The sequence below is a fragment of the Dermacentor silvarum genome, chromosome 1 (assembly GCF_013339745.2).
Source record: "Dermacentor silvarum isolate Dsil-2018 chromosome 1, BIME_Dsil_1.4, whole genome shotgun sequence".
Taxonomy (NCBI): Eukaryota; Metazoa; Arthropoda; class Arachnida; order Ixodida; family Ixodidae; genus Dermacentor; species Dermacentor silvarum.
The window spans coordinates 288,778,054-288,805,104 of record NC_051154.1 but is presented as its reverse complement, the minus strand read 5'-3'; the positions used below and the strand labels follow the sequence as shown (position 1 = coordinate 288,805,104).

General features: G+C 46.0%; 1 protein-coding gene across 1 annotated transcript; it reads right to left on the bottom strand.

Moving 5' to 3' along the window:
• Nucleotides 1-422: 422 nt before the first annotated feature.
• LOC119437201 (uncharacterized) lies at nucleotides 423-26,477 on the bottom strand. Its single transcript, XM_049661090.1, has 6 exons — nucleotides 26,342-26,477; nucleotides 26,151-26,244; nucleotides 16,207-16,334; nucleotides 3,067-3,154; nucleotides 928-1,086; nucleotides 423-466 (listed from the first exon to the last, which is right to left on the bottom strand). Exons 2-6 carry the CDS (start codon nucleotides 26,203-26,205, stop codon nucleotides 423-425), a joined length of 474 nt encoding a protein of 157 aa, XP_049517047.1. The 5' UTR covers nucleotides 26,206-26,244; nucleotides 26,342-26,477.
• Between the last annotated feature and the right edge of the window lie 574 nt (nucleotides 26,478-27,051).

Sequence of the window (27,051 nt, the reverse complement as noted above, 5' to 3'; positions counted from 1 at the left end):
TTTTTTTTCCACTGGCGGACATGGTGCTCGATTGTTTTCACCCCGCTTGATTTGCTTAAAAAGTGGAAAAGAGGAATCGTTAATGTGTGCCTCGTCAATGCCTTCAGAAATTCATGTCCACATTCAATGCAAAGAAGTTTTGATGTGCAGGTTGACCGCTTGTTATCTGCCGGATACACGAAGGCTTTAATATCAGCCGCTGCGGAAAAGCTTTATAAGGAAATAAAGTGGGGTGAAAACAATCGAGCACCACATCTGCCAGTGGAAAAAAAAAAACTTGCAATACTTCCGTATATGCATGACGTGTCCGACAATCTGAAGAGGGTAGGGCAACGCGCTGGTGTTGCGGTGGACTATCGAAACTTTGTAAGTTTGGTTCACAAACCAGGCGTGGTCGTTGTACTCTGAAACACGGGAATGGTTTAGTGTGCTGCACCACTGGCGTGGTGTATATGTTTCCTCTCTCCTGTGGAAAAAAGTATGTGGGACAGACCGGCAGGTGCATAAATGATCGTCTCAGGGAGCACCACAAAAATGTGTACAACACAGTACAGGGTCATCTGGGCATTCATTGCCATGATAACGCGTGTACGCCCTACTTTGACAAAAGCAAAGTGCTGGCTAGACATAATTTACAGCTGACACGTGAAATCACTGAGGCCGATTTCATCAGTAAATTTGATAGCTCGTGCGTCAGTTCCCCTTCGATTACACTTTTATCTTGGGAATTCGCATATCTAAACACAACATTTGAATGAGAAACAGCCAGTGCGCATTGTCAGCACGTGGCTAACATTATCATCATTGGAAATGATGCTCCAGTGTTTTGCTAAGTTTTCACATGTTGCGCTTGGTAGTGCCATATATATTTATTCCTTTATGTCCTCATGAATAAACTGTTGCAAGTCAGCCCTGTGTGCGTGTCGCTCTCTCGTGTCCCTGTCTTTGTTGCGCTGTGTCTTTTCCTCTTCTTGGTCCACAATTTCAGTCTCTGGCTAGGCACCGTAAGGGTTCTTCTCACCGTCTTCTGTGTCTGCGTGCCAGGCAGCTGGTCAGCAGGTGGTTCTGGAGACACTAAGGTGCCCACTGAAAAATAAGTTCCAGAGACAACTCTGCACATAGTAATGGAATTCCCATGATATTCACCCAGCCAGAACCTTGCTGGTGTGGTGGCTCAGGCAAGTTGGTGATCCAGATCTACATACAACGCACGCAATGTGTTATGCCAATAAATCTTAGCTGTGCCTCAGTGCTGTGTGTGCACGTGCCATTCTTTATTGAGCATCGTGTTCGTGTGCGCTGTACGTAGAAGATCCGCCAGAACCGCAAGGAACACCTACCTTCCAGAAGTGTTGGGGATTCAAAGCTGAGGCAAGCATTACCTGGTGCAGTGGTCGAGGTAAGCGAAAGACGTCTAAGATTACTTGCGGGGAAAAAAAGGAGAGAAGAGGAGGGGCCAGGATCATTGCAGGCATAGGCAACTTTGCGAGATAAAGCACAGATAGGCAGAGGACTCGATTACAACAGATAGCAAAGCCTCGGTATCATGAACACGAATACAAATTGATTGGATAAGAGTGAATTATTATTATAAAACAAAACTTTCTTCCCCTCTAATTTGACAAAGTGTACTTATAACTAATATCAGATATAACGAAGGTATTTTCGTGCTGGATGTGATTCAGTTTTAATGCTTATATAACTAATATCAGATATAACGAAGGTATTTTCGTGCTGAATGTGATTTCGCTGTAATTAGGTTTGTCTGTTTTACCACCTAGCTACATCAATCTAGGTAATTATTAGTCACCACCTCGACTTAAAGTGGATGCCCATAAAAATTACCCATCACCACAGGGAAGCAATGGTAGTGGAGCAAAAAGACAAAAGAGATGCAGAGGCCAGAGACACACAGGTAGGTTCATTGTTTAAGAAAATGCAAAGACTAATAGATGACATTTTGTGGGCGCTACATCTGCTAGTGCCTGTGGAAATGTCATAAACTCTGCAGAAGTAGACAAAAGTAGACAGACCAGAGATTCTGCGATAAAGCAGATTTTCTTCTCCACCTATGAATGTGTCTTGAAATTGAGAACTGCAGTCCAAACTTGGAACTGCGAACTTTCAAGCGCACTTGTCGGTCTCGGCTTGTGGTTCGTATACTCTTGCTCAAGGGTGTACGTAAAGAAGTTACTGCAAGTCACCTGTGGCAAAGCTGAATGTTTGCAGTGTTGCCACAGAGGGACATTCGCTCAAGCTCTGCTAGTGTCTGTTTTCTTCAACAATGGACCTGCCTGTACACATCGTAAACGTAACACAGACATTTCAATAGCATAATGATGTGCAAGGAGCAGAGATCAAAGCCTCTGAATAGGACATTCGCACAAAACGTGATGACATGGGCCAGTCAGCTCCAATGAGGACGCCCACCTTCTTACATTTAAGGAGCGTGTTGGTTTTGGCAAGATGGTAAGACATTAACAGATTAACAACGCAATTGCCGACGAAGACAAGAAAGGTGACAGGATGCGCGCTCACTGAGGAGAAAACCTTTGTCTTTGTCGGCAGTTGCGCTGTTAATCTATTATTATGCTCTATATTTACTTTAGAAAACGTTATAAGAAAGCTACAAAAGATGCATAGGCCAAAGAAAAATATACTGAACACGATATAACACAGACATTGTGTGATATCAAAAGTCATGCAATGACACACACATCTTGAACCTAAATGCAGGTGTCACCGTAAGGGGGTTACGGTGACACCTCCCCATCTTGCTCTGCTACTGCAGAAAAGAAACCTTAGGTTGCGGCAGGTAAACCTCTCTGCTTCTTGCGGTAAATCTCTGTTTAGGCTGTGGCATTGCACCTTATACTAATCATTTCCAAAGGAAATTTCTGTCTTTCTTCAGGAGGTTACTACGGAACAATTATCACCCCAAGGCCTGGTTTACACAGACGCCTGTCATATGTCGTCACACTTTTAAAAGAAGCTTTGCAAAGGGTTCCCTACTACCTAACCAATGAATATCTCTCACTTTCCATCGTGCGTATCTCGGCATCTCACCTTGGCCTGGGGTACCGGGCAGTGTGACGACGTCGTTGGAACTGGCTCTGGAAGGACAAAGTTCGCCTGCAGCTTCATGTGGTGGCTCCTGTTCAAAAATTTTAGAATCTAAGATTCCCAGCTCCTCCAACCAAAACATGCGGGTGCACTACAATGTGGACTGGACACCTAATATGCAACAGGATGTGCCACGTGCTGCCAGCATGAATTGAAATGCGAGCGGGAACAAGACTGACCGAAGCCCTGCTATGTGCAAAAGCATAGAGTTGCAAAGAGCATCTGCAGTTGGGCTGGTTGATAGCACACTTCGTTAAACAGAAAATATTTAACAGTGTAACACAGGACAGAGTTGAACCATCAGCACGCCATTTTAGGTGCGAAGCAACTTATGCGCTCGGGCTGTCGGCGTCTCTTGTCGCCATCACGGACGGTAAGCAAGCATCATGCGCTCGGCACTATGCGCTAGGTCTGTCAGCGTCTCCTGTCGTCGTCGTCACAGTAAGCAAGCCCCACGCGCTCGGCACGGCACGAGCGCGTGCCAAGTGCTCCCACGTTCGTCTTTCACAGCTGTCTGCGTTGCCGCTCATCATTCCAGCGTAGAATTTCACTTTTCTGTCGTCGTAATGGGGAGGCCGCATTTATGGGGTTATAAACCATTGCTTAAGGCAGTATGAGCCCATTAGCGGTGCATCACTGCATGATTCGCATTCCCCAGGTTTCACGTAGTGGAGCTGCATTTCGCTCAATGGGTCATTTGACACGCATAACATTTTTCTTCTCTTTCTCTAACTAGATAAAGTAGCGCAGTCATTGACTCGGAGTTGCAAAGTACGAGCTTCTTTCGTTTCTTTTTTTAACTCAGCACCAGACTAGCATGCAACAAATTACATGAATTTATTTACTTGTAATTAATGAAATGTTTTTGTAATTTTGCAATTCATTTATTACTTACATTTGCTATTTGCGGCGTCTGCCGACGCGGCAGACGCCGCGTCGGCGCCGTGCGTGGCACTGCTAAAGTCACTGGAACCTGGAACATTGAAAGTACCGCAACCGCCGGAGCGAGCGCAGGCAACACTGCGTGGAAAAGACGAGCAGCTCTTCCTCGGGTTTTCTAGCAAGTAGGTTTCTAGGCTTGCTACAGTGAAGAACAGCACGATGGCTGCCGCAGTGGGCCCTGTGAAATCCACAAACAAAACCGCATTTCGTTTAGCTAGATACGATGTAAATTACAGGTACAGTAGCCGACGGATTTTTCGGACTCCAAAAATTCGGACTTGTTGGATATTCCGGACTTCATAGATGTACCGGCAGGATTCCCATAGCCCTAATGCATTTTCGCGAGCGATTTTTCGGACGAATCTCGGAGCCAGTGTTCGATTTTCCGGACTAAATCGCTCGCTCCGAGCCACGCTACCCGATCTTGGAGGCCGCCATGTTGGATTTTCCACTGGCTTGGCTTCCAGTGCCCTCCTGTATAGCCTTCAAGATCAGTACATGCACGCTATCCCCTCGTCTCCGAGGCCATGCATGCTCTTCCTTGGCCGACAAAACGTTCTGAAAAGCTGCACTTGCTTTTTTTTCGGTCCGTACGCTGTGTGCAGGTGAAAGCTTGCGAGGGTCAGTGAGCAACCGCAATTTATTCTCACACACGCCGCTGCTGCTCCTACAGCAGGGCCTGCGGCACATCGACCGACTCCACCATGCTGCAGACGGTGGTGCCCTGCTGACCCGCTTGCGCTCACGGCCATCCTCGCAGATGGGCGGCTGTGCTGCCTGTACGAGGAGGTGATCGGGAACCCCCCACCCAACACAGTGCAGTTGCCCCCACCCCAGAGACCTCCTATCGCCATCACCACGGAGCTACCAGGCATCTCCAAGCGGCGATCACCGACCTGCGCATTGCAGCAGACGGCGGCCTCACTCCTCCACGAGGACCTTGAGGGCCACCTGCAGGTGTTCGTCGATGGCTCCGTGGTCCCCGACACAGGCTCGTCGACGGCGGCGTGCATCATACCTGCCCTGCAGAAGAGTAGGCAGTGTCGCCTTCCAGCCCATGCGAGCTCCACAGCAGCGGAGGTAGCAGGCCTCCACCTTGCTGTCGACCTGCTCACAGAGGAACCCCCAGAGACTCCAGCAGCAATCTTCTGTGACTCCAAGGCAGCCCTCTTGAGCCTGCAGAGGCCGGAGAGGGCGAGCCTGGGGGTCGCCCTCCTCTCAACGCGACTGGCGGCACTACAGGATGCAGGTTGCCCGGTGTCCCTGCACTGGATCCCTGCTCATGTAGGCATCCCGGGCAACGAGGAGGCTGATGCCCTAGCCAAGAGTGCCCACCACGGTGACGTCCCCTTGAGTGCGGCAGTCACAGCCGCGGACTTCACGAGGCTCCGGCTTCAGCGGCATCTCCAGGTGTCCCATCCTGACAAGCGCGTGTCCTTGGGACACCCCCCACGGCAGCTACCGCAACGCGGCCTTGCACGGAGGGAGAGTTCGTTGCTACTCCGGCTGAGAATCGGCTGTTGCTGGACAGCCGCACGACGCCATCGGCTTGGCCTCATCACCTCACCTGCCTGCGCCTCCTGTGGTGAGCCAGAGACACTGGAGCACCTCCTGCTGGCCTGCCCGGCACACAACCAACCCCGTGGACTGCTCCTGCAGGAGTTTCGCCACCTTGGACTTCCCACCACACGACAGGAGGACATCCTCTTCCCCCGTCGAAACCACCTCCCGGCCCTGCTCAGCGTAGTTGAGTACCTGGACTCGTTAGGGCTCTCAACAACTCTCTAACACCGCCAGCACACATGGATGACCTTGCGGCCTTCCATGGGTGCTGGCTCCTTTCTTTTCAGGCCCTCCGGCCCTGCCCCACCACCCAGCCTTGGACTGGCTGACCACACCAGGCCAGCTGCGAGCTGTCAAGGCCCTACCCTCCGGATGGCGTGACCCCGTTCCTGCCCACCGGTCTGCTTCGCCCCTGCCATGGCGACACCAACACCTTCCTCTATACCCTCCTTCTCGTCCCACTCTCCCCTCCCCGTTGGCGCTGATGATGATGATGATGATGTGTGGTGTTTTATGGCGCAAGGGCCAGTTATGGCCAAAGAGCGCCATGTCAGTGTTTGTGAGTGTACAGTGGAGCGATGAATTCTGAGAAGTAGATGAAGCGTCGCTGTAAAGGGGCCTAAAAATAATCGCTGTAAAGTGCGTAAAATATAAAGGTACTAAAATCATGGAAATGACTAATGAGGTGTACTATGAAGGGAAGAATGCGTTGAGAAAGAATGACACGACATTTAAAATATTTAAGATGCAGTAATTGGTAAGAAGCACTACTGCCTATACAGAGCCCTTGAATCACAAGGGCCTGGAGGCATGTGCTATAAAAACTACCATCACAGCGGCACCCTCTGGAGAGAGGATGCGCTACGAACTCATAGGGCTAATAACATGAAGGACCACATCGTTCAAGAAATCGACGACTGCTTTGTCGTTAAAAAGCGGTTCTTCACCAAGAAACATGATGGGATGAAGAGGCAGATGATATCGGTACGCTTGAGGAAAATGTTTCTTTCTCTCTGTTTCAGCTTCCCGACACTCCACGAGGACGTGGAGGACAGTCAGCCTCTCACCACATCTACCACAGGTTGGTGGTTCATCACCAGTAAGCAAAAAATTGTGGGTGCCATATGTATGTCCTATTCTTAGGCGACAGAACAGGACATCAGCTCGTCGTGTTTTCGTTATGGGGGGCCAGAAGCCTAACTGTGGTTTTATCAAGTGAAGCTTATTATTTCTTTCCGCGTCCCATAAGCGTTGCCAGTGGCTTCGCAGTTTCTTTCGCAGGAAAGGCTTCAAATCTGTTGCGGGAACAGCAGCTGTAGGGAGATGTAACGCCTGAGATGTAACTGATGTGGCCATTTGGTCTGCTCGAACATTACCCTCAATGCCTCTGTGGCCCGGCACCCAGCATATAATCACATGCTGGTTAGAGATATATGCTTTACACAGGACGGAATAGAGCTCATTAAGTACAGGGTTTTTGTGTTTACAGAGTGACTTCAATGCTTTCACGACACTTTGGGAGTCTGTAAATATCATAGTTTTTTGAAGTTTTGATCTCATTATATACTTTACAGCCGATAATAGTGCATAGGCCTCAGCCGTAAAGATACTTGTCTCCGGGTGCAGTACACCGGATTCCGAAAAGGATGGACCGATGGCTGCATAAGATACCCCGGCATGTGACTTGGAAGCGTCTGTGTAAAACTCTGTACACGAGTATTTAGATTGGAGTTCTCGGAAATGCATTTTAATGTGTGCCTCTGGCGCGTGTTTCGTAACTTCTATAAATGATATGTCACAATCTATGAGCTGCCACTGCCACGGAGGTAACAGTTCCGCTGGCGCCATAGGACGATGATCAAGCAGCGGAACACCCATTTCCTCACTAAGATTCCTCACACGCAAAGAGAACGGCTTTCTCGCTGCAGGTCGATTGTGGAAGAGTGTGGCAGCAGTCACATCGTTTATTGTTGAATAAGACGGATGTTCAATATTTGCTTGTACTTTCAGAAAATATGTAAAACTGCTGTATGACCGCTGCAGATCAAGCGACCACTTATTCGACTCTACGTAGAGGCTCTGGATTGGACTTGTCCTGAAAGCACCAGTCGCGAGACGGATGCCCAAGTGGTGAACGGGGTCTAGGATTTTTAATGCACTTGGCGTTGCGGAATTATAAATTATAGACCCGTAATCAAGGCGTGAAAGGACAAGACTGTTATACAAGTTTAAGAGACACTTTCGATCACTGTCCCATGTTGTGCGCGATAGAAGCTTTAGGAGGTTCATTGTCTTCAGGCACTTTGTCCTCAAGTACTTAAGATGAGGGATAAACGTCAGCTTGGAATCTAAAATGATTCCTAGAAACTTATGCTCGCTCCTCACAGAGAGCGTATCTCCTTTTATTTCAATAGTTGGGTCTGGCGTTACACCTCTCTTGTTTGTAAAGAGTACGCAAGTACTCTTCTGTGAATTAACTTTGAAGCCATTTTCATCTGCCCATTTAGACAATCTGTTTATTCCCAGCTGTATTTGTCGTTCACAGATGGCAATATTACATGACTTAAAGGCTATCTGCACATCATCGACATAAACGGAATAAAACATAGTGCGTGGGATGGCTGTATGCAGGCCGTTCATTTTTACAATAAATAGCGTGCAACTAAGCACACCCCCTTGCGGCACACCGGTCTCTTGGGTGAAGGGCCTAGAAAGAGCGTTACCCACTCTTACACGAAATGTGCGGTTAGGACAGATAACTTTCGATTGTGTTTAGCATGTTGCCACGGACACCCATCGCCGAAAGATCTCGAAGAATTCCGTAGCGCCATGTCGTATCGTAAGCCTTTTCTAGGTCCAGAAATATTGAGAGGCAAAACTGCTTATGTATAAAAGCATCTCTAATATAAGATTCAATGCGAACAAGGTGATCTGTTGTGGACACACCTTCTCTGAAACCGCACTGTAAGGGATCGAGTATTTTGTTGCTTTCAAGAAAATGGATGAGGCGCCGGTTAATCATTTTCTCGAAGAGCTTGCATATACAACTTGTCAAAGCTATAGGCCTATAGCTACTGGCCGAAGAAGGTTCCTTGCCATCTTTGAGGATAGGAATTACGATTGCTTCTTTCCATGCAGTCGGAATGTAGCCGGCAGAGAACATGGTGTTAAAGAGTGACAATAGTGTTTTGTGGGTTTCAGGGTGTAAGTGTTTTATCATATTATATAGTATTCTGTCACTTCCTGGAGCAGACGCGTTACTACAATTCAGTGAAGCCTGAAACTCCGCCATGCTAAATGGACGATTGTATGCTGCATTGGCTGTGTCTTTCCGACTCAGCGGCTGTCGCTCTGCTTGTCGCTGGTATTTTACAAATGTGTCTGTGTAATGGGATGTACTGGAAATATGCTCGAAATGTGCTCCTAGACAATTAGCCTGGTCCTCAAGAGTGTCTCCTTGTGTGTTTACTAAAGGTAGAGGATGAGTTTCGCGGCCTTTTATTTTGTTTACCCTGTTCCAGGCTTTGCGTTCGTCTGTATAAGAATTGATGTTGCTTATGTATTTTTCCCAACTTTCCCGTTTAGCACGTCGGCGTGTTCTTCTACCTTGTGACTTAATCGCCTTGAAGTTAATTAGGTTTTCTGCGGTTGGGGAGTTACGAAGCAGATTCCAGGCCTTGTTTGCTTTTTCCGGGCTTCCCTACACTCCTCATTCCACCATGGAATACGTCGTTTCGATGGCGACCCATTTGTTTGGGGTATACATACTGATGCAGCATCAATAATAAACGCTGTAAAATATGCTACTGCATCGTCAATACCAAGTGCACAGACATCGTCCCAGGGCAGATGTGTTGCTTCACGAAACCGCATCCAGTCGGCTGAGTCGACTTTCCATCTAGGAACATGTGTAGAGCACTCAGCTTGTTTTCTAAGGCTTAGTACGATGGGGAAGTGATCACTTCCATAAGGGTTATTAATCGCATCCCACTTCAGATATGGCACAATTGTACTGGACGCTATGCTTATGTCTATGGAAGAAAATGTTTTGTGTGTAGGGCTGTAGAATGTTGGTTCTTTTTTGTTAAGCAAGCAGGCATTTGAAGAGAGTAGAAAGTTTTCTATTAGTCGTCCTCTCGCGTCACAGCGAGAGTCGCCCCACAGTGTACTATGTGCGTTTAGATCACCAACGACTATGTAAGGGTGATGGAGTTCATCAATAAAGCTTTGAAATGTTGTTCTAGACAGTTGATAAGTTGGGGGGATGTATATAGACGCGATGGTGACTAGTTTATTGAATAGCACTGCTTGGACAGCAACTGCTTCAAGAGGGGTTTGGAGTTGCAATTTCCGACATGCAACACCTCTGTCAGCTATTATAGCTACACCACCTGAGGCTGTAACAGCCTCGTCCGGTCTTTCCGGAAAATAACGTATTGCTGGAGAAAGTTTGTTTGTGTAGGTTTAAGATGTGTCTCCTGAACACACAGCACCTTTGGATTGTATTGGTGTAAAGTTCTTTAATGTCATCGAGGTTGTGCATTAGGCCTCTCACGTTCCAGTGTAATATTTGTGTATCCATATTGTTTGTGTTTTTGGGCTGTATGTCAAGAGACGAGTCTAGTTGGCTTATGGAGCCTTTCCAGGCCCCGTAATCCGGAGTTTGTCTTTCTTGGAGCGGTCGCGAGAATCGCGTCGCTCCGGAGGCGCTGGATGCGCCGCCTGGCTTGGGGTTGTGTCCATCGACTCCAGAGAGCCGCTGGACTTCCGCTCAAGCGAGCGGGGTGTTTTTTGGGGTGGGCCTTGCCTCGAAAAGCAGGGCCTTGGAGGCCACCAACCCAGAGGTCGATGGGCCCTCCTTCAGAGACGGCGCAGCAGCGCTGGCTGCTGTCGCCTGGGGGGCTTGTGGCACAGCCACGGTCACACTCTTTGTGGACCGGGCCGATGCCGGAGTCTGCTGCAGCGTTGCCCCCTTTCGCGCTGCACCAGCATACCCTGCGGTATGCAGGAAGGAAACGCGTTTCCGCGCTTCTTGAAATGAGATATTCTCTTTCACTTTCAAGGTAATGATATCTTTTTCCTTCTTCCACGTAGGGCATGATCGGGAATATGAGGCATGCTCACCGTCGCAGTTTGCGCAGTGGAGAGTGTCAGTGCAGTTGTCGGAAGCGTGTTCTTGTTTGCCACATTTTGCGCAAGTAAGCCGGCCGCGGCAGCTTTGCGAGCCATGGCCAAATCTCTGACATTTGAAACATCTGCGTGGATTTGGAATGTATGGTCTTACTCGTGTCTTTGTGTAACCAGTTTCGAGAGAGTCGGGCAGTACACTCGTCGCAAAGGTGAGAATGAGATGTTTTGTACGGATTTCTTTGTTGTCACGTTTGATCATTATTCTTTGCACTTTGATGACATCCTGTTCCTTCCATCCTTCAACTAGTTCTTCTTCGCTCAAATTCATGAGATCATCATCAGATACCACACCTCTGCATGTGTTCATTGAGCGATGTGGGGTTACCGTGATTTCAACATCACCAAAAGCAAGGAGATTTGAAATCTTTTCATGTTGTAGTTTGTCGCGTACTTCAAGCAGTAAGTCGCCGCTAGCCATTTTAGTGATTTTGTATCCGGGACCCAGCACGTCTGTGAGAACTTTTGCAACGGTGAAAGGTGAAAGGGTTCTGACTGTCTTTTCGGCGCATTTGCTATGCATAACATGGTAGCGTGGGAAGGATTCCTTGCGTTGGACAAAAAATTGAGTTTCTTCGGTGCGTCCTCTTTTCGAAAGAGGGTGATCAGGTAGTCGGGGAAAGGTACTTAAAGCCATAAATACTTTTTGTTTTCGGCAGCTACGCCAGCCGCCCACCACCGAGCCCAACAAGGGGACGCTACGACACCCGAAGGAGACGCAGACGCCAGCTGTACGTAGCTACTATAACCTAATATAAATATCCTAGGTTGGATAGAATACACCAGGTTAACCCTTGCTGCCTGCGAAGTCGGAAATGAGAGGAAGAGAGGAGAAGACAGGAGAGATGGAAAGAGAGAGAGAAAGATGAAGGATGGAGAGAGAGAGACAGGAAAAGGCAACTACCGATTTCCCCCGGGTGGGTCAGTCCGGGGTGCCGTCTACGTGAAGCCGAGGCCAAAGGGGTGTGTTGCCTCCGCTGAGGGGCTTAAAAGGTCCAAACACTCAGCGTCGGATCAACCCCCAGGATCCCCTTTTCCCCGGACACGGCTAAGCCGCGCACGGTCAGACGCGGGAGGGTCCAACCCTCGTGTGCTCGGGTACGTGGTGGCGCAACTCACCAAACGCCTGCTTGCGCAGACGCCCCTGCGGGCCCGTTGGCGCTGAGCCGTGCTCCCTCAAGGGCTGCAGAAGATAGCGCCAACCTTTCCCTTTCCCAACGAAACCACTTCGTAGTACACACGCGAGAGGAAGGCGGCCGGAGGCGCGCGCGGACTTCGTTCGCTCGCGGGGCACGGGGAGAAGGCGGCGGAGACGGTGGGGAGTTGCATTCTGCTTTTGCAGCTGCCAACGGAGCTGCCGCGCAGGCACCGTATCTTGAAAGTGATCTGCTATGTGGCCGAAGTGTGCGCCCGCGATCTGCGATGGGTACAAAGGGCGTGCGACGAGTGCCACTAGCTTCGTATGCGCCGTTTTTTTTTCTTCTTTTTTCGACGTTCGCGTTGAAGCGAGAGAATAGACAGCGCGAAGGTCAATATGCCCGCGGTCATCGAGCGAGATGTGTTCATGTGTAACCTGTGCGCGCGTGACACCGTGCTTATTTAGTTAGTAAGCGCATATTTACAACTTTATACGGCCGATAAAACTAACATCCTTACTTCGTATCGCTGTCTATTAATTTGCTATCGCAATCGATGCTCCGCCTTTAGGGCGAATGTGCGACATTTTTCTTAAGCCGCTCTAAGCCTCATAATTTTTTTCTCTGGGGGGGGGAGGGGGGGCGAGTTTTTCGGACTGTTCGGTTTTTCGGACTGCTCGATTTTTCAGTCCCCGCGAAGTCCGGAAAATCGGTCGGCTACTGCACTCGGAAAGTGAAGCATTCAACTGTGCGCCACCCGTTCTAAATGCAAAGCGATCCCGATGCTCGTGTGTCACACAAGATTTTTTTTTCGGATGACTAGGTATCAAGCGCTGCCACAAAATCGTTTATACGCGTGGATATTATCGCTTTTAACGTGGCTACTGATTTAACCCCGCACGAAATGTTTCATACAGATCTATTTCTACGAAAATAAACGGTCCCTGACTGCACTACAAGAAAAGGGATGCTAAAACAGAATTAACCAGGTCATGTTCGTGTTGTTTCAAACAACACACGAGAAAATCTATATTTTAATTTTTAACATTGACAGGTCGATCGATCTTCTCACTACACTTTGTTATTTTTGACACAGCCGCCCGTATTACAACGCTCTTCGAGCCACATTTTGCTCGGTTATGCATATTTCTGAGCATCTCCTCGCTTTGTTTACACAAGGCAAACCGCAGTCTTCAAAGCAAATGCACGAAGAAGCTTTTCCATCACTAAATGGCATTTAGGGAGTTCGATGAAATACCGCAAGGAGCTTCTCAGCTTTGCGATATCAACAAGTTCACCAAGTGGGAGTGAACTTGTCGCTCTTTATCCGGTGCAGCCAGATATAGCACGGCGCTTGCTGTTGCTCTTTCCGCTTAACTGGTATCGCGAAAAGCGCTTTCCCGGACTCCCGGCCGTTGCTGCACCCGAATGTGCAGCACCCGGGCATTTCCTTTCGTTTTGTTTTAAGTCTACAAAAGTTACATATACACTAAATTATACAAAATGCAAAATCTGACCTCGTTGATGACTCGTACGTGCGGCGTGTGCGAGCGATGTCTGTCTGCTTATCTCCTCCGGCGCGGCTTAGATCCGCCATCTATAGTGGAAAGTGATCACCTGACGGCAACTGACCAATCGGCGGCGCGGCGGCTAATTAGAGAAAAGGGCTGCGGTACTTTCCAGGTTCCAGTGACCTTAATTGGGACGTACGCGCTAGAGCTTTCTCGTCTCCTGTTTGCAGCTAAGGTTGCAACTAAGGCTCGCCCTATCGTCACGTTGAACATTTTAATTCCCCGGTGGTGCAATTGGCGATAGACGTCGTCAAATCCGAGACTGTTTGGCGCAGTTAGGCGCAATTTTCGTAGATTGTATCAGGATGGCGCAGTAAATCCCAATTGGCGCACTTTGGCGCAGTTGGCGCAGGAGTGGAATCACTGAATGCATACCCCGGCACTCGGTATTTGCTTTCTCATCGTAACGTTTCAACGGGTGTTGGCTGATGAACTTAACCAGCAACGCTATGGCACATTAACGGTGGCCAGTTCAAACGTTATGCCAGGAAAGTGAGACACTATTTTACAGCGAAGCTGTACATGGCTAGGGCATGTCTGCTGTCTGCGAACAAAAACTATCATAATCAGAAATGGCTCGAGCAGTCTTCCACAGCTCGTCTGCCCCCCTCAGGACGGTAGTAAGTGGTTCGTACGCCCGAAAAACAGTGATTTTATGAGGTACGGCGTCGAGAGCAAGGCATGAATTTATTTCTGCCACATGATAAGATGCTTTACTTTGTGCATCTGATCTAGTATTCCTTGTGGCACATGTGGTTTGCTTTATTTTTTTCTTGCCGCGCATGTGCACCACAAGTATTATATTCAGCGTGCCTTCTTATAATGAATTAGTCACGAGTGCATTGTCCATCCTCAATGTCAAAGTAGCTTTTGCGCAGTGGTCTCCAAACTGACTTGGACGGTTGTGCAATTTCAGTGCGAGCAAGCGTGTGTGATCATGTGAACATCAACTACACATTGCCTGTATCCATGAGAATCCAAATAATAATCGTCACCCACTCATGCGTGGGTGGCAGCCCAATTCAAAGCAAATTCAAGAACTGAAAGAAATGCAATGTGGACTCTCTAGCACTCATCACCCACAATACCACAGGTATACTTGCCAGTAACTTTCTCATGGTGTGAATTCATTGTATCTGAGGGACTGACACACACATCGAAGTAAGCTGGAAAGATAGCTCCTCTACAAGCCGCTATTTCAATTTTCAATAAAACAGGCAATGGATCCTAACAATCACGATAAGTGCGATCGAGAGACTGTATCTTTGCACATCATTGTTCACAGTGAAAAGCAGAAGCCATAGTGCTGCATTTCCGACTGAATAACAGTCGACGACGTGCGAGGTGATGGGCCAAGGATAACCCCATTTTTATGAAATGTACAAATTGTTGCAGCAAAAACGCTGATGAGCAGGCCAGAAGAATTTGAATAAATGCAGGATTAGGGGATGCTTTGACACGAGCAACAAGGCGCCTTACCTTGCAAACAGCACTGTTCTTTGTCGGAACAAAGTTACTTCGGCCAATGTTGTGCAGCCACGGCTTCTTGCGCAAAACGGTTCGACGGTGCCTACACGAGGTTTAAGAGAGGCTTTCTCGACCGTAACTTCGGATCGAGTTGTACAGTTTGCAATCAGCTCTGGTTCGACAACGACCTCTCCGAAATCAACGGGATACGGTTGGAAGAGTGACGGCACAAGGCGGTGGACGCGTGAACTCGGTGCTTTCCCGGGGAGGAGGACGAGCGAGCAGAGTTGCCATGCATATACGTGAGGAACGACGTAGCCACCATCGTCATGCTGTAGGACGTTTCGTACACCACCCAAGAACTAGAAAGCTCGGTGTGTTGTGCCGATGTGCGTGCCGCAAGGTCCGCCGATGGGACGGTCGTTGCCACTGTGTACGTTCGACCTGCCTCTTCCAAGCGCGATGTAGAGGACTTAATGAACTACCACTTTGTATGGCTGCTCGATCCATGGGACGACGATCAAACTCCAGTCCACATTGTTGGCGACTTCAACGTGGCCGTGTCGTGGCCAGATGGCAACTGGCTGCCCTCGTTTATGCTCGAACGGTTAGGGCTACAGAGCTACACCAATCCCAAGGTGCCAACAACCACGAGATGCACGTGTTTGGACTTTACCTTCGCCTTCACTGAACTCTCGGCCGTCTACCATAGCGACCACAAAGCACTAGTAACTTGCATGAAAAAATAAACACCACCAAAACATTTATGTATCCCTGTGTGGTACATTCAGATATGCCATCTATACAGCTGCGCTGGTCATCCACCTTCACAGAGTGCAATGGCTCATGAATTTTAGATCAGAGTGCATTTTTTAGCAAATAGGCTGTTAATTGCCAATTACACCTGCTTCAGAAACTATACAGACTAAACTCACTCGATGCAAGTACCCCTCTGGTGTATGGCATCTTGCGTTGCCCCACAAGAAAGCAGCAGAAGTACCATGAGAATTTTGTTTTATGCATTTTTTGCAATTTCGCTCTGCCCAACTTTTTAAAACTACATCACAATGTCAAATAATTTTTTCACACAACATAACGCAACGTTACTAAATTAGTAGAATGAGCCATAATTCGTTAACTTTAGGAAAAAAATGCAGGAGAGTTGGTAGGTAGGTTTTCGTGAGCTACAGGCTTCACCGGCACGTTGAAGAGCGTACCTGCAGAGTTGAGCACACGCGGGCCTTTGCCATCAACAGCGACTCTCTCTTGGACGGCGCCAAGGCATCGACAGACATTTCGTGGGGCCACAGCACAGAAACTTGAGCCCTCCAGAGCTCTCGGCCATCTGGGAGACAAAACACCAGCATCTGGTTTAACACAACGATTTACCTTGGAGTTGACTGATTTTCCTATTCAAATTTGTGAAATGCATAAATATCCTTTTTAGACAACAGCTGTACCTATTTGGACGAAATTGATTGCAAATGAGAGAGAAAGCTGAAAATTGTACTGACCATGGGAAGCATAAATTTGATTTAGGGCCTCAGAGTTTTCTCTGGTAGATGCCGCAAATTGCGAGAACAAAATTTAAAAATCTATAACTCTGCACCAAAAGCATACACACAGCTCTATTAACTGCATCTGTGAGGGCATTGCATATATGAATTACCTTTAATAGTTACAATGCTAACAAGGGCTTTGCAAAAATTCTACTCACAAATAGGTGGCTATATTTCTGAGTGATGTATAATACATCAATTTTGTCCACTCTAGATCCAAAATTCGTTATGTGGTATTAGATTTTTTTGCACCTGAATCACAGTATTGATGTTCACCCTGTCTCTCTCAGCAAGTGTAATTGCTAGTGGGTGTCTTTTGCGCTGCACTGAAGCGCGAAAGTAGTGTCGACAGGTTTCAACCGTCCTCATAATAGGGAATGGAGGATGACGTGCCTGTGCAATTACTAAGGAACTTGAGGTTGCTCGAGAAACACCTAAGCATACTCTAAGCCTCCTAGCTATAGATGTCTCTATATGTTCAGTTTACAGAATCGCGACATCATTTTCATTGACGAGTTAGAGACTCGGAAACTTGCCACTTCAGATTTTAAACTTCACAATTTTTTTACAATATTCGTTTAAAACAATTGATGAACGAAATAAAGAAATCTCCTCCCTATAAACTTTTTAACTTTTCTTAACCCTTTCATGTCAAACACAATATCTTTTGTTTTCATGTATTTAGATGGGAGTTGACGTGGTAACACTACCTAAAGCAAAGCTAGAGAATAACCGTAATCAGATTAGGCTGACAAAGTATCCTTTCAAAACTATTTTGGTTAAAAGAGAATGTGATGACCCCAGTTCCATGTTCTTAATTTCACGTCTGAACCTCCTGTTCTGGTACGTCAATGCTACATCATGAATTTTAAAGCATTCTTATGCATTTTGGCTGCTGCGGCTCAGTTAAGTCTTTTCCAAGTTAGGTTTGCCAAGAACTTGTCAAGTTCAGCCTTTGGATCTCTTAGAATACAACACAGTTCACCTTAACCAATAAAAAAAAAGAACTAGGCCTGAGCAGATGTCGAAATCATGGTGAATGGCATGGGAACTTCAAGTTGGCATTGCTACCTGTCTCATTTTTGCATCTTTTTTAGCTTGCAAAGCCTCTTTGCACAATAAAAGTGACTTTTTGGTACTGTACAAGGGTAATATATTAATAAAGCTCGACTTATCCCTTTAGTATAACTTTCACCCTTTTGGTATTCAAACAAAACAGAAAAAGAAATTTAAGAAAAATCCAGATATTGCTGTTTTTCCATTTTTTTTCCGGATTACCTGTGCAAACAAATGAGCTTAGTTTACCCAGTAGTCATATCCACCATGACCTAAACAAAGGCAGATACAATGCCTTTTCATGTCAGTATATTTTACCAAGATGTCAGTAATTGCAAAAAGCATTCTTTACTCAAGTATTATAGCTTCAGAAAATATGTTCTTAAAATGTATGGCAAATTGCATAGATGTTCCAGTGAACATTTATTATTTGCCGGTGAATGGTAGTTGACACTAGTACGTGGAAACTTCGAGACTGAACACAAAAGCATTGGTGAGCCTCAGTAGGAATGCGAGTGAATACAGAGGAGTGTGAGTGCACACGAGATATGAGTGAGTACACAGCCTAGAAAAATATTAGTGAGCGAGTTATCTGCTTATTCTCTCTGCCCATGTGTGCAAGTTATCTCCAACTCTTCCAAGTCCTACAGAAGTAGTAACAGAATCGTGCTGTCGCTGGCAATTTCTTTAAAATCCGTCTCCCCCACACCTTCCCTCTTTCTTCCAAGAGTACCCAGCATAGTGGAATTGTGCAATCGGAGCCTGAATAATTCCACTCCATTCTATTCCAATGCCATTCCCTCTCATACTGCGTCAGTGGGCAGAGCAATGCTCTGCCAGCGTTATCAGCGGAACCAGTCTGAGTGGTATAGAATAAAGCGGTAGGAATCGCAACATTATACAAACACAAGTTTTCTATTTTAGCACGCAATGTGCTCAAAAGGGTATCTCAACATCCAAGTGGTTCTGTAGTCCTGTGAGGCTGCCATACCCTTCACATTCATCAACAAATGTTTACCTCTCATCAACACGGGCGGATCCAGGTGCCTACTTAGGGGGAGGGGGGTCTTTAATGCGGTTGGGGGGGAGTGTTCCACAACTAACCACAGGCCTGTAACCAAATGGTCATGATTTGTTTGCATTTGCATCCCTTAGTGCCTTTTTCATAAACAGCATCTTGCAGACAACTATGTGAGCAGTTTAAAAACAATTTAATGACACCGGAGGGCATGCTCGAACCTTGTAATAGCAGTAAAAACGAAAACAAAAATTTTGTACAGGAATCTGGATATCAGCTACAAATATGAATGCAAGGACGAATTAAGAAAATTACACAAGCAGCAAAACCAGGAGAGTGCGACAATTTCATCATTTACCCTAAAAGGCCTGTCGAGCTTTGCCTTAGACCTTTTCATGGGGTGAGGAGGAAAGGGTGCGTGACGAGCATTTCCTCCTCTCTGGCTTGCGCGAGCCGGCGCGGCGCGGCTTCAATGTGTTGCCGGTCACGCGCTGCAGAACAATTTGGAGGTGTTTAAGCTAGTTCTGAGTGCAATTTACAGGATGTCAGTTTTTACGAGGTCGCCAAACAACTACTGTATAGCCTTTAGGTACAGCAGTCACTGCAGTATCTGGAAATTTCCCTTGGATGTGCCAAAATACGACATGCATCGTCAGCCGTGGTGTGTGTATGTTTTGTGAACTATGTTGGATGTATCGGTTTTTACTCGACGAAGAGTTGTTGTAAAACATTTGCATCAGCCACCGGCATCATTCTTACGCATTTTAAGTCTAGTAGACTTCAAATCACTATGTCTACATTAGCCTCCCGCAAGAGGCTGAAGGCTTTGCTCAACACAAGGAGCACTGCTCTTGGCAAACCAACATGATAGACACAATTGATTCGTGCTTAGATCAGCATTGCCTTTTTGCCCTGTAAGGCGCAATATACAAAGGGGATCGCATAAAGAGAATCCAACAGCTATTTGCAAGGACATAATTTCTGTAAGATGGGTGAATGCGTCGTAGATGACTGAACTTAGGAGACTGAAAAAAAAAAGTTCATATGTCCTCCTTTTGCGGCAAAATAAAACAGAACACGGCATAACGACGCATAAAACTTCCCATGGTCATGCCGCATGCTTGGACCACTTAGACCATACGCTATATAGCAGTATCATTACATTGCTGTCCGAGACGGCATCGGAAGAGCGAAGTGAGGCTGGAACGAAAGTAAGATTTTTAAGGATGGTGTTTAAGTTTGAATCGTTCTTCACGTTGACGCTGGTGACAACAGTGTTTTCACAAATGGAAGCACTGAATACTGCCTTGCAAAAATGAACGCTCAGGTTTTGACCAAGCAGAGAAAATGGTCAAATTTGTCACCGAAAGCGTCTCTGGACTGAGGCAAAGCTTTCCCTAAATTTGGAAGGAGGTCTTGGCAGAGGCCGGAAAAGCAGCAGGTGATGACCCATTTGTTCCAGCTACTAGGTGAAAGAAGACTCCACGCCGCTATCAAGAAGGTTTCTCAGCTCACGTGTTCACATCAGTGAAGGACATGCATCGCCAAAGGTACTACGAAGTACTTGACACCGTGCTGTCTTCGTTAAGCAACAAAAAATATTTTAGAAGTTGATTAAGTAATTAAGACTGTAATTAGGGAAAATGCAAAAAATACTGAGTATCTCCAAGCAACGGTAAACAACATTACCTTGGTTCTATCCAGCTTCGTGGCATTTGCATATATTTAAATCTTGGTACATGATAGTAGGGACCCCCTGTATATGAGTGGGGTTCGGAAAGCTGGTCGGGCCCCAGCCCTCCCCTCCCCCCCCCTCCGGATAAATGAAAACTTTCCGCCCATGATGCAGTATCTGCCCTGCTCATTTAAATGACATTCTACTCCCTGAAGCGGCAAAATTGTGGGTGGGGAGGAACCAATAAACACGCTTTTACAAAGGTGGCAGTTGCATTAGCCAGTTTCACTCCTACTAAAAAGGTGGAAGTGAGGGGTGCTTTGCTTGCCGTGGGCAGTGATGGTCAGCGCAGCGGCCTAAAAATTCCACATGCCGAAAAATTGCTATCAAGGGGGAGGTGGAAGGCGTGGGGGGTGTATTCGTGGCTTTGGGGGGGAGGGGGGGTGATCGCCCAAATGCCGCTCCCCCCCATTACGTGGATCTGCCACTGCGTCAACATCCGAAGAAGGTATTCTTTTAACATTTCCAAAATTTCTACCTTTGAGGCCAAACTTGCACTACACATTTGACACGGCATGCACACAAAGAAAAACATGGAGACACACATGATGTGAAAAATAGCAATTGTTTATAACATACAAAAGGCAAGGTGTACATATGCCCACAAAGAACAATCAAAATGGGAATGAAAACACACATGTTCCATTACAATAAAAGTCACTTACTGGTTTATTTATCTGGTTTTAGCAGATTTCCTTGCCACTTCATGTACATTTCGTATCGAATATGTAGCGTTGCTTGGCTTCCATATTCAAGAACCAATTATAGCCTACATATAACCATTTCACAGGGCGCGCTTTTAACCACCGCTTCGGGCCATGGCACTGCATGTCTTGCGCCGTGCTCACCGATCATGTTGCTACAGGTCCTGATGCTGTTCATGCTGGGCCAACTGTGCTCGTCAACTCTCGACTGAACGAACTGTGCCTGACCATGTCGGCCACCTGTTTATACAGCCCACCAAGGGAACACGCAGAATCTGTGGATCGTCTCATAGCCCACCCACCACATCTGGTGAGCGCACGGTTATCTATCTGGGAAGGTGGAACTACATCCGCCTTATCGGCCACTTCCATGGGGGCTGAAAAGGGCGCGATTTTCACCAACGCTTCGGGCCACGACACTGCATTTCTTGCGCCACGCTCACCAATCATGTTGCTATAAGTCAGTTACTATTCTGCCTGTTGTTATCGTCACGATGGTGTGTTTATTCTTGCGGTGTCGTGGCTCTAAAGTTGTAATTATTTGAATTGTGTTCGCGTGATTGCTGTGTGTTTGTGGAGTCTTATTACTAGCCGGAAATGTAGAGGCCAATCCAGGTCCTATGACCAAACCTCAGGAGGAAAAACTAGAATTTGTGCCCACTGGGATTCAAAGAATTGAAGCTAGCAACTGTAACCTTTTGGATGCTATGAACAAGGAACTTCATCTTCATATTGTAGTACAAAATGGCCAGCAGGCACTGACTAAACGAGTAGCAGATCTTGATGCTAAAGTTGAGACGTCGAGTCAATGCCCTTCTAACTACGACGAGGCCTTTTTGAAACTGCGCGAATCCTTGACAGAATGAACCCTTGAAATCGACGCGAAAGTCTCGCCTCTAGCAGCACACTCTCCTTCCTTGCCCAAAGATGTAAACTTTACATAAGTGCTCAGTTGAGTTAACACCCTACAGTCAAAAATTGACTCAGTTGACCGGCGGGTTCTGCTCAGCTGGAAAACATCTGTATTGCAGGACAAGATTTACGAATTGGAAAATTGATCGCGAAGATCAAACACCATGTTTTATGGCATTGCAGAGAATGACCAGTTTGAAAACTGGGAATCTTTCTAGCGTGTCCATCACAGAGTTTTGCAGAAATCAACTCGACTTGGGTGTCGCCATCATCGCCAGAGCACATCGAATTGGCCGTTTCACTGTTGGAAAAAGCCGGTCAATCATAGTAAAACTTTACAACAAAAAAGAAGTTGAGTCTATTTTGTCCTGCAGCTACGAATTGAAAAATACAAAATTTAGCACCAGACGTGACTATTCAGAGGCTGTACGAGATCAGCGGCGTAGGCTCTGGCAGTTCTCCAAGACGATAAGGACAAACGGGGACCGAGTGTGCCTTGTCTTTAATAAGCTGTGCATGAACGATCAGGGTTTTGTGTGTGATCCGAATGCCAATCATCCTGTACCTATTACAAGTCGTGCCTCTCAATGGAATTCACCCCCGCTTTCTTCAACCTCGTGCACAGCCACTTGTTTGCCAACGCCCCTGCACTGTCCCAACAAAAGTTCGGATAACCTTCTTTCTTGTACACCAATATTAGAAGCATCCTGCCTAAATCTTTTGCCCTGTCATCACTTGTAGATTCCTGCTCTGCATCTATCTTTTCTCTGACTGAAACGTGGCTGAACGAAACAGGATCCGATAGCACTATCTTAGCCAGTTGGTCTGAGCTCAATTTCTTCCGCTGCAACAGTATACAGCGAACAGGAGGTGGCGTCCTTATGACCATAAAAAAAGGACTGTTTCTTTACCAATTCATACCAATTCTTTCCTTTAGTGTGTGCGGGTATCGCTTAAGTGCGGCGCTACTCGTATAATTCTTTGCACACTTTAACGTCCTCCTGATATGCAGGTAGGTGTTGCGACTCAATTTAACTGCCAAGTCTTGGAACCATGCAATTTGCTAACTCTATATTACTAACTTTTGAAGACCTGAACTTTCCAGAAATATGCTGGCCCACGCAATCTGTTTCATCAGGTCACATGGAAGCACATTCATTTCTACAAACATGTCTAGATTTTTCCCTTAGCCAACTTATCAGCCAGCCCACTCGAAGCTCATCAACTTCTAATGTATAAAAGAGCTATGAATTGGGCTAGTTGGTGTGCATTCATTTTTCTTCCACAAGTACTGTAGGACGCAACAATGACGAAAGGTACTCTGCATATAAAGTGGACACGAAGTGACACAGGGGAGCACAAACTACCAACTAGTTTATTGTCAGATCATACCACAGTATTTAAAGCACACGACGTATTGCGACTGCCGTGAACTATGGTCACAGCAGATACTCTCAGATCGCTTTCTCACATTTCTGGTTGTCATAATTCTATCGGTGCATTCTGTGTGTGTACGCATTCTTTGCGTAAGTGATTGCAGCTTTAGTAAGCATGACTGAAGGCGTGCTCACGCAGTTCTCTTTTTATTATATTTCTAAAGCCTCTCGGATTTGCCTGGTTATTTTATCTTTTTTTTAGCGAAGACTGTCGTCTTGTCAAAGTAAGCTGAGCATTTGCACATTCTACGGTGCATGACCAGATTTCTGGATGTGGCTACTTGCTCGCATGCATAACGATGTTCTCTAAGCCTGTCATTCAGACAGTGTCCCGTCTGGCCCACGTATACCTTGCCGCATTTAAGAGGAATCTTGTACACCACATTACTTTCACAGGTTACATATTTTTACGTGTGTTTTAAGCTACATGTATCAGTTTTTACGAACGAAGCCATCGCCTCATGCCCTGGCTTAAATTTTTTTAACGCTATGCATATGCCTGAGGTAACCATCACTGAAGCTGGGATATTTTCTTTGCTAAACAAACTAAAAGTTTCATTATCTTCGAATCACATTGGTTTCACCAATAAAATACTGAAAAGTATATCCCTTAGTGCATGTGCATTGTCCTGTGCAGTTTTTACACAATCATGAGCAACTGGTTCCATTCCTAATGACTGGAATATAGCTAAAGTTATCCCGATGTTGTCCGCTGATCGGCGTTCTCCTCCCAACTATCATACCATTTCCCTAACCAGTACTGTCTGTAAACTTCTAGAACACATTATACATTCTCAGGTCACCAACTACCTCGAAGAACATAACATTATATTCAAATACCAGCACGTTTTTCGAGGAGGATACTCTTGAGACACGCAACTAGCCGGCTTCATCCATGATACTCATTCTTTCATAGATGTGCATTTGCAAATGCAATTTCTCTAGACTACTCAAAGGCTTTCGACTGCGTCCCACACCACCGGATACTGACCAAATTGGAATAGCTTAAAATTCACCCTAACATTCTAGTATGGATAAAAGATTTCTTATCTCACACGCAATTCAGATCTGTTAATGACACTACCTCATCTTTCGGACACGGCACTTCTGGTGTCCCCCAGGGCAGTGTGATTGGGCCGTTACTATTTTTAATCTATATTAACGACCTTACATCTTCACTGTCATCCAGCATTAAACTGTTCGCCGATGATTGTGTCATATCGTAACGTATCCTGCATCACCGACAGCTGACTTTACAATGCGGCCTTGACAAGGTAAGTTCATGGCGCTCATACTGGCTAATGCCACTTAACCACACTAAAACAAAGGCTATGTCCTTTACTAACCGTGTTCGCCGTGTACCATCATTTTACAAATTAAACGATAGCTCTGTTGAACTGACATCAACGTACAAGTACCTTGACCTTCATTTACAATCTCAATTATCATGGGATTACCACATGAACACAACCCTTGCTTTTGCTAATTATTCTCTCGGCTGTCTTAAATGTAACATTATATCAAGCACCTATTCATTTTCGCGACTTGCTTACACCACGTTAATCAGATCTAAAATTGAATATGCATCTGTCATCTGGAATCCTTATAAACACTGCATTATTAACGACATCAAAGTCCTTCAAAACCGTGCTGTTCGCTTCATTTACTCTGAATACTCACTTTTCGCTAGTGCCACTGATTTAAGGAATCATGCTCAATTGCAAGAACTTTCGCATTGCCAAAAACTTGCTCGCTTATCACTTATCCATAAGCTTTATCATCACACATGCCTCCATGACGACTTTTTCCTGAAACCAGCAGCTAAACTAACATCAGAAAATTTCAAGACTTCATTCACGATAACTTTCAGGCAACCATCCCCGATTATTATTCCACTGGCTTTGTTCTTCTTACAGTCTTTTATTAATCAACTAGGTTTTTTTATATGTTTAATGTATTTTGCATTTTATTCAATTTATAATACTTCAAACTATTGCTCTGTACTTTATTCGATACCCAACTTTGTATCTTTGTTTGACTATGTTCTTTATTCATTCTCCTTTAACGACCAATAACTCAAGCTATTACCCAGGTGTGTTGTTTATGTAACATGTAAATATGTATGCAATAGTTATATTCATTTTTTGTACCTATTCCACTGTATTATTTTTTAATTAATTTTGTATACGACTGAACTGTTAATTATACTTTTCTTGAAATCATATTCGCACTACTATAACCCTATTTATACCAGAGCCCCCTATGTATATTCGCACTACTATAACTCTACTTGTACCAGAACCCCCTTATGTATAATAGTCGTTGACTACCTTTAGGGTAACTTGAATAAATAAATAAATAAATAACCATTAATCATTTTATACCTTTGTTTGAAAGATTGCCTGCCCCCAGAGCAGTGGTTTTACGTTTAGCTGCCTAGATATAACCAGATGTCCGTGTAAAACGAACAGACATTCGAATATTCCAACTAGGTAAAAACCTAAGTAATCTGCATGTGACTCGCTGACGTCAGTCTCACTTGTATTTGATTTAATTTCAATTGATTGAAAAACGCTACAAATCATCGCAAATCACTCGCCAGACACATCTTTCTCTTTCATTCACGCCGTTTGCGCCCTTGGGGCTGCAAGAAATGTGCGGGCTATAGAAAAAACCACTGATAATTTAGCAACAGAGACTGCCGTCGATGGTTCGATCACAATTAAATATTTGAATCTCACCCTTAATGACCTTGTAAAACGCCGTACAATGGCCCGCTCCGCAGTGTTTCACCATAATGGGATCCAGGGCAGCCGCTCGCGGGATCCATGGCACCTGGAAGAGAAGTCGCATCGAACAGTTCGATGATCAGTTGCGACATGCCATGAAACAGCACGCGTCAAACACAGGAGCTGCTGTTCGAAACTCGTACCGGAGTTCGACTCAGCGGGGTCGGCCGTGCTACTCGGCTCAGCGTTCGAACAGAGCGTGTTATCCGCGGAAAATATCGGCGTATCTCTATGTTGACGTCGAGTGCCGGCCTGTACTAACCTGACAGTCACAGTCGTAGGCCTACTGCGTTCTTAACCAAAATCCGAATGCACTCGCGAGCGCACGCGCAGAACCACGCCAGACCACGCGCTAAAAGACGTCGCGAAAGACCAGCGCCTCCTCTATTTATAAGAAGCGCTGGAACAACTCGCAGCCCAGGCGGCGCTGCTAATGATGATGATGATGATGATGATTTATTGGCGTCCTCTTTGAAACGGGGCGGCGACAAATAGTCACCTAGCCTGCTTGATTTAATCAGATATACTATACATGCGCTTTATCTAGCATATTTCTATAGCTCTCATTATTCTTTTTCTTTTTCAAGATTTTGCCTTGTATGGTTACCTACATGGAGGAAGGAAACGAAACAGGAGAGGCCCTGACGTCACTTTTTTCAACCCGGAAGTGCAGCCATGTTGGTGTGCCACCTCTCTTTGCGCCTCCAATCAGCTCACCGGAGAGATGGGCGCGAACTTTGAACTTGCATTGTTACGACCCAGTAAACCATTAATGTACCATAGATGTCCATAGAACATCATGTTTGAGACATTGCACACGTCCTATAGATATCTATATTTCTCCAAACAACAA

What these genes read in the sequence shown, in the direction of transcription:
- LOC119437201 (XM_049661090.1), bottom strand. Translation starts at nt 26,205, where the DNA reads ATGGTGAAACACTGCGGAGCGGGCCATTGTACGGCGTTTTACAAGGTC. An exon ending in GTTTTACAAGGTCATTAAGG is followed by an intron (nt 16,335 to 26,150) that starts GTGAGATTCAAA and finishes TTTGTCTCCCAG; the next exon opens with ATGGCCGAGAGCTCTGGAGG. An exon ending in GCGTGTGCTCAACTCTGCAG is followed by an intron (nt 3,155 to 16,206) that starts GTACGCTCTTCA and finishes ATTTTTGAACAG; the next exon opens with GAGCCACCACATGAAGCTGC.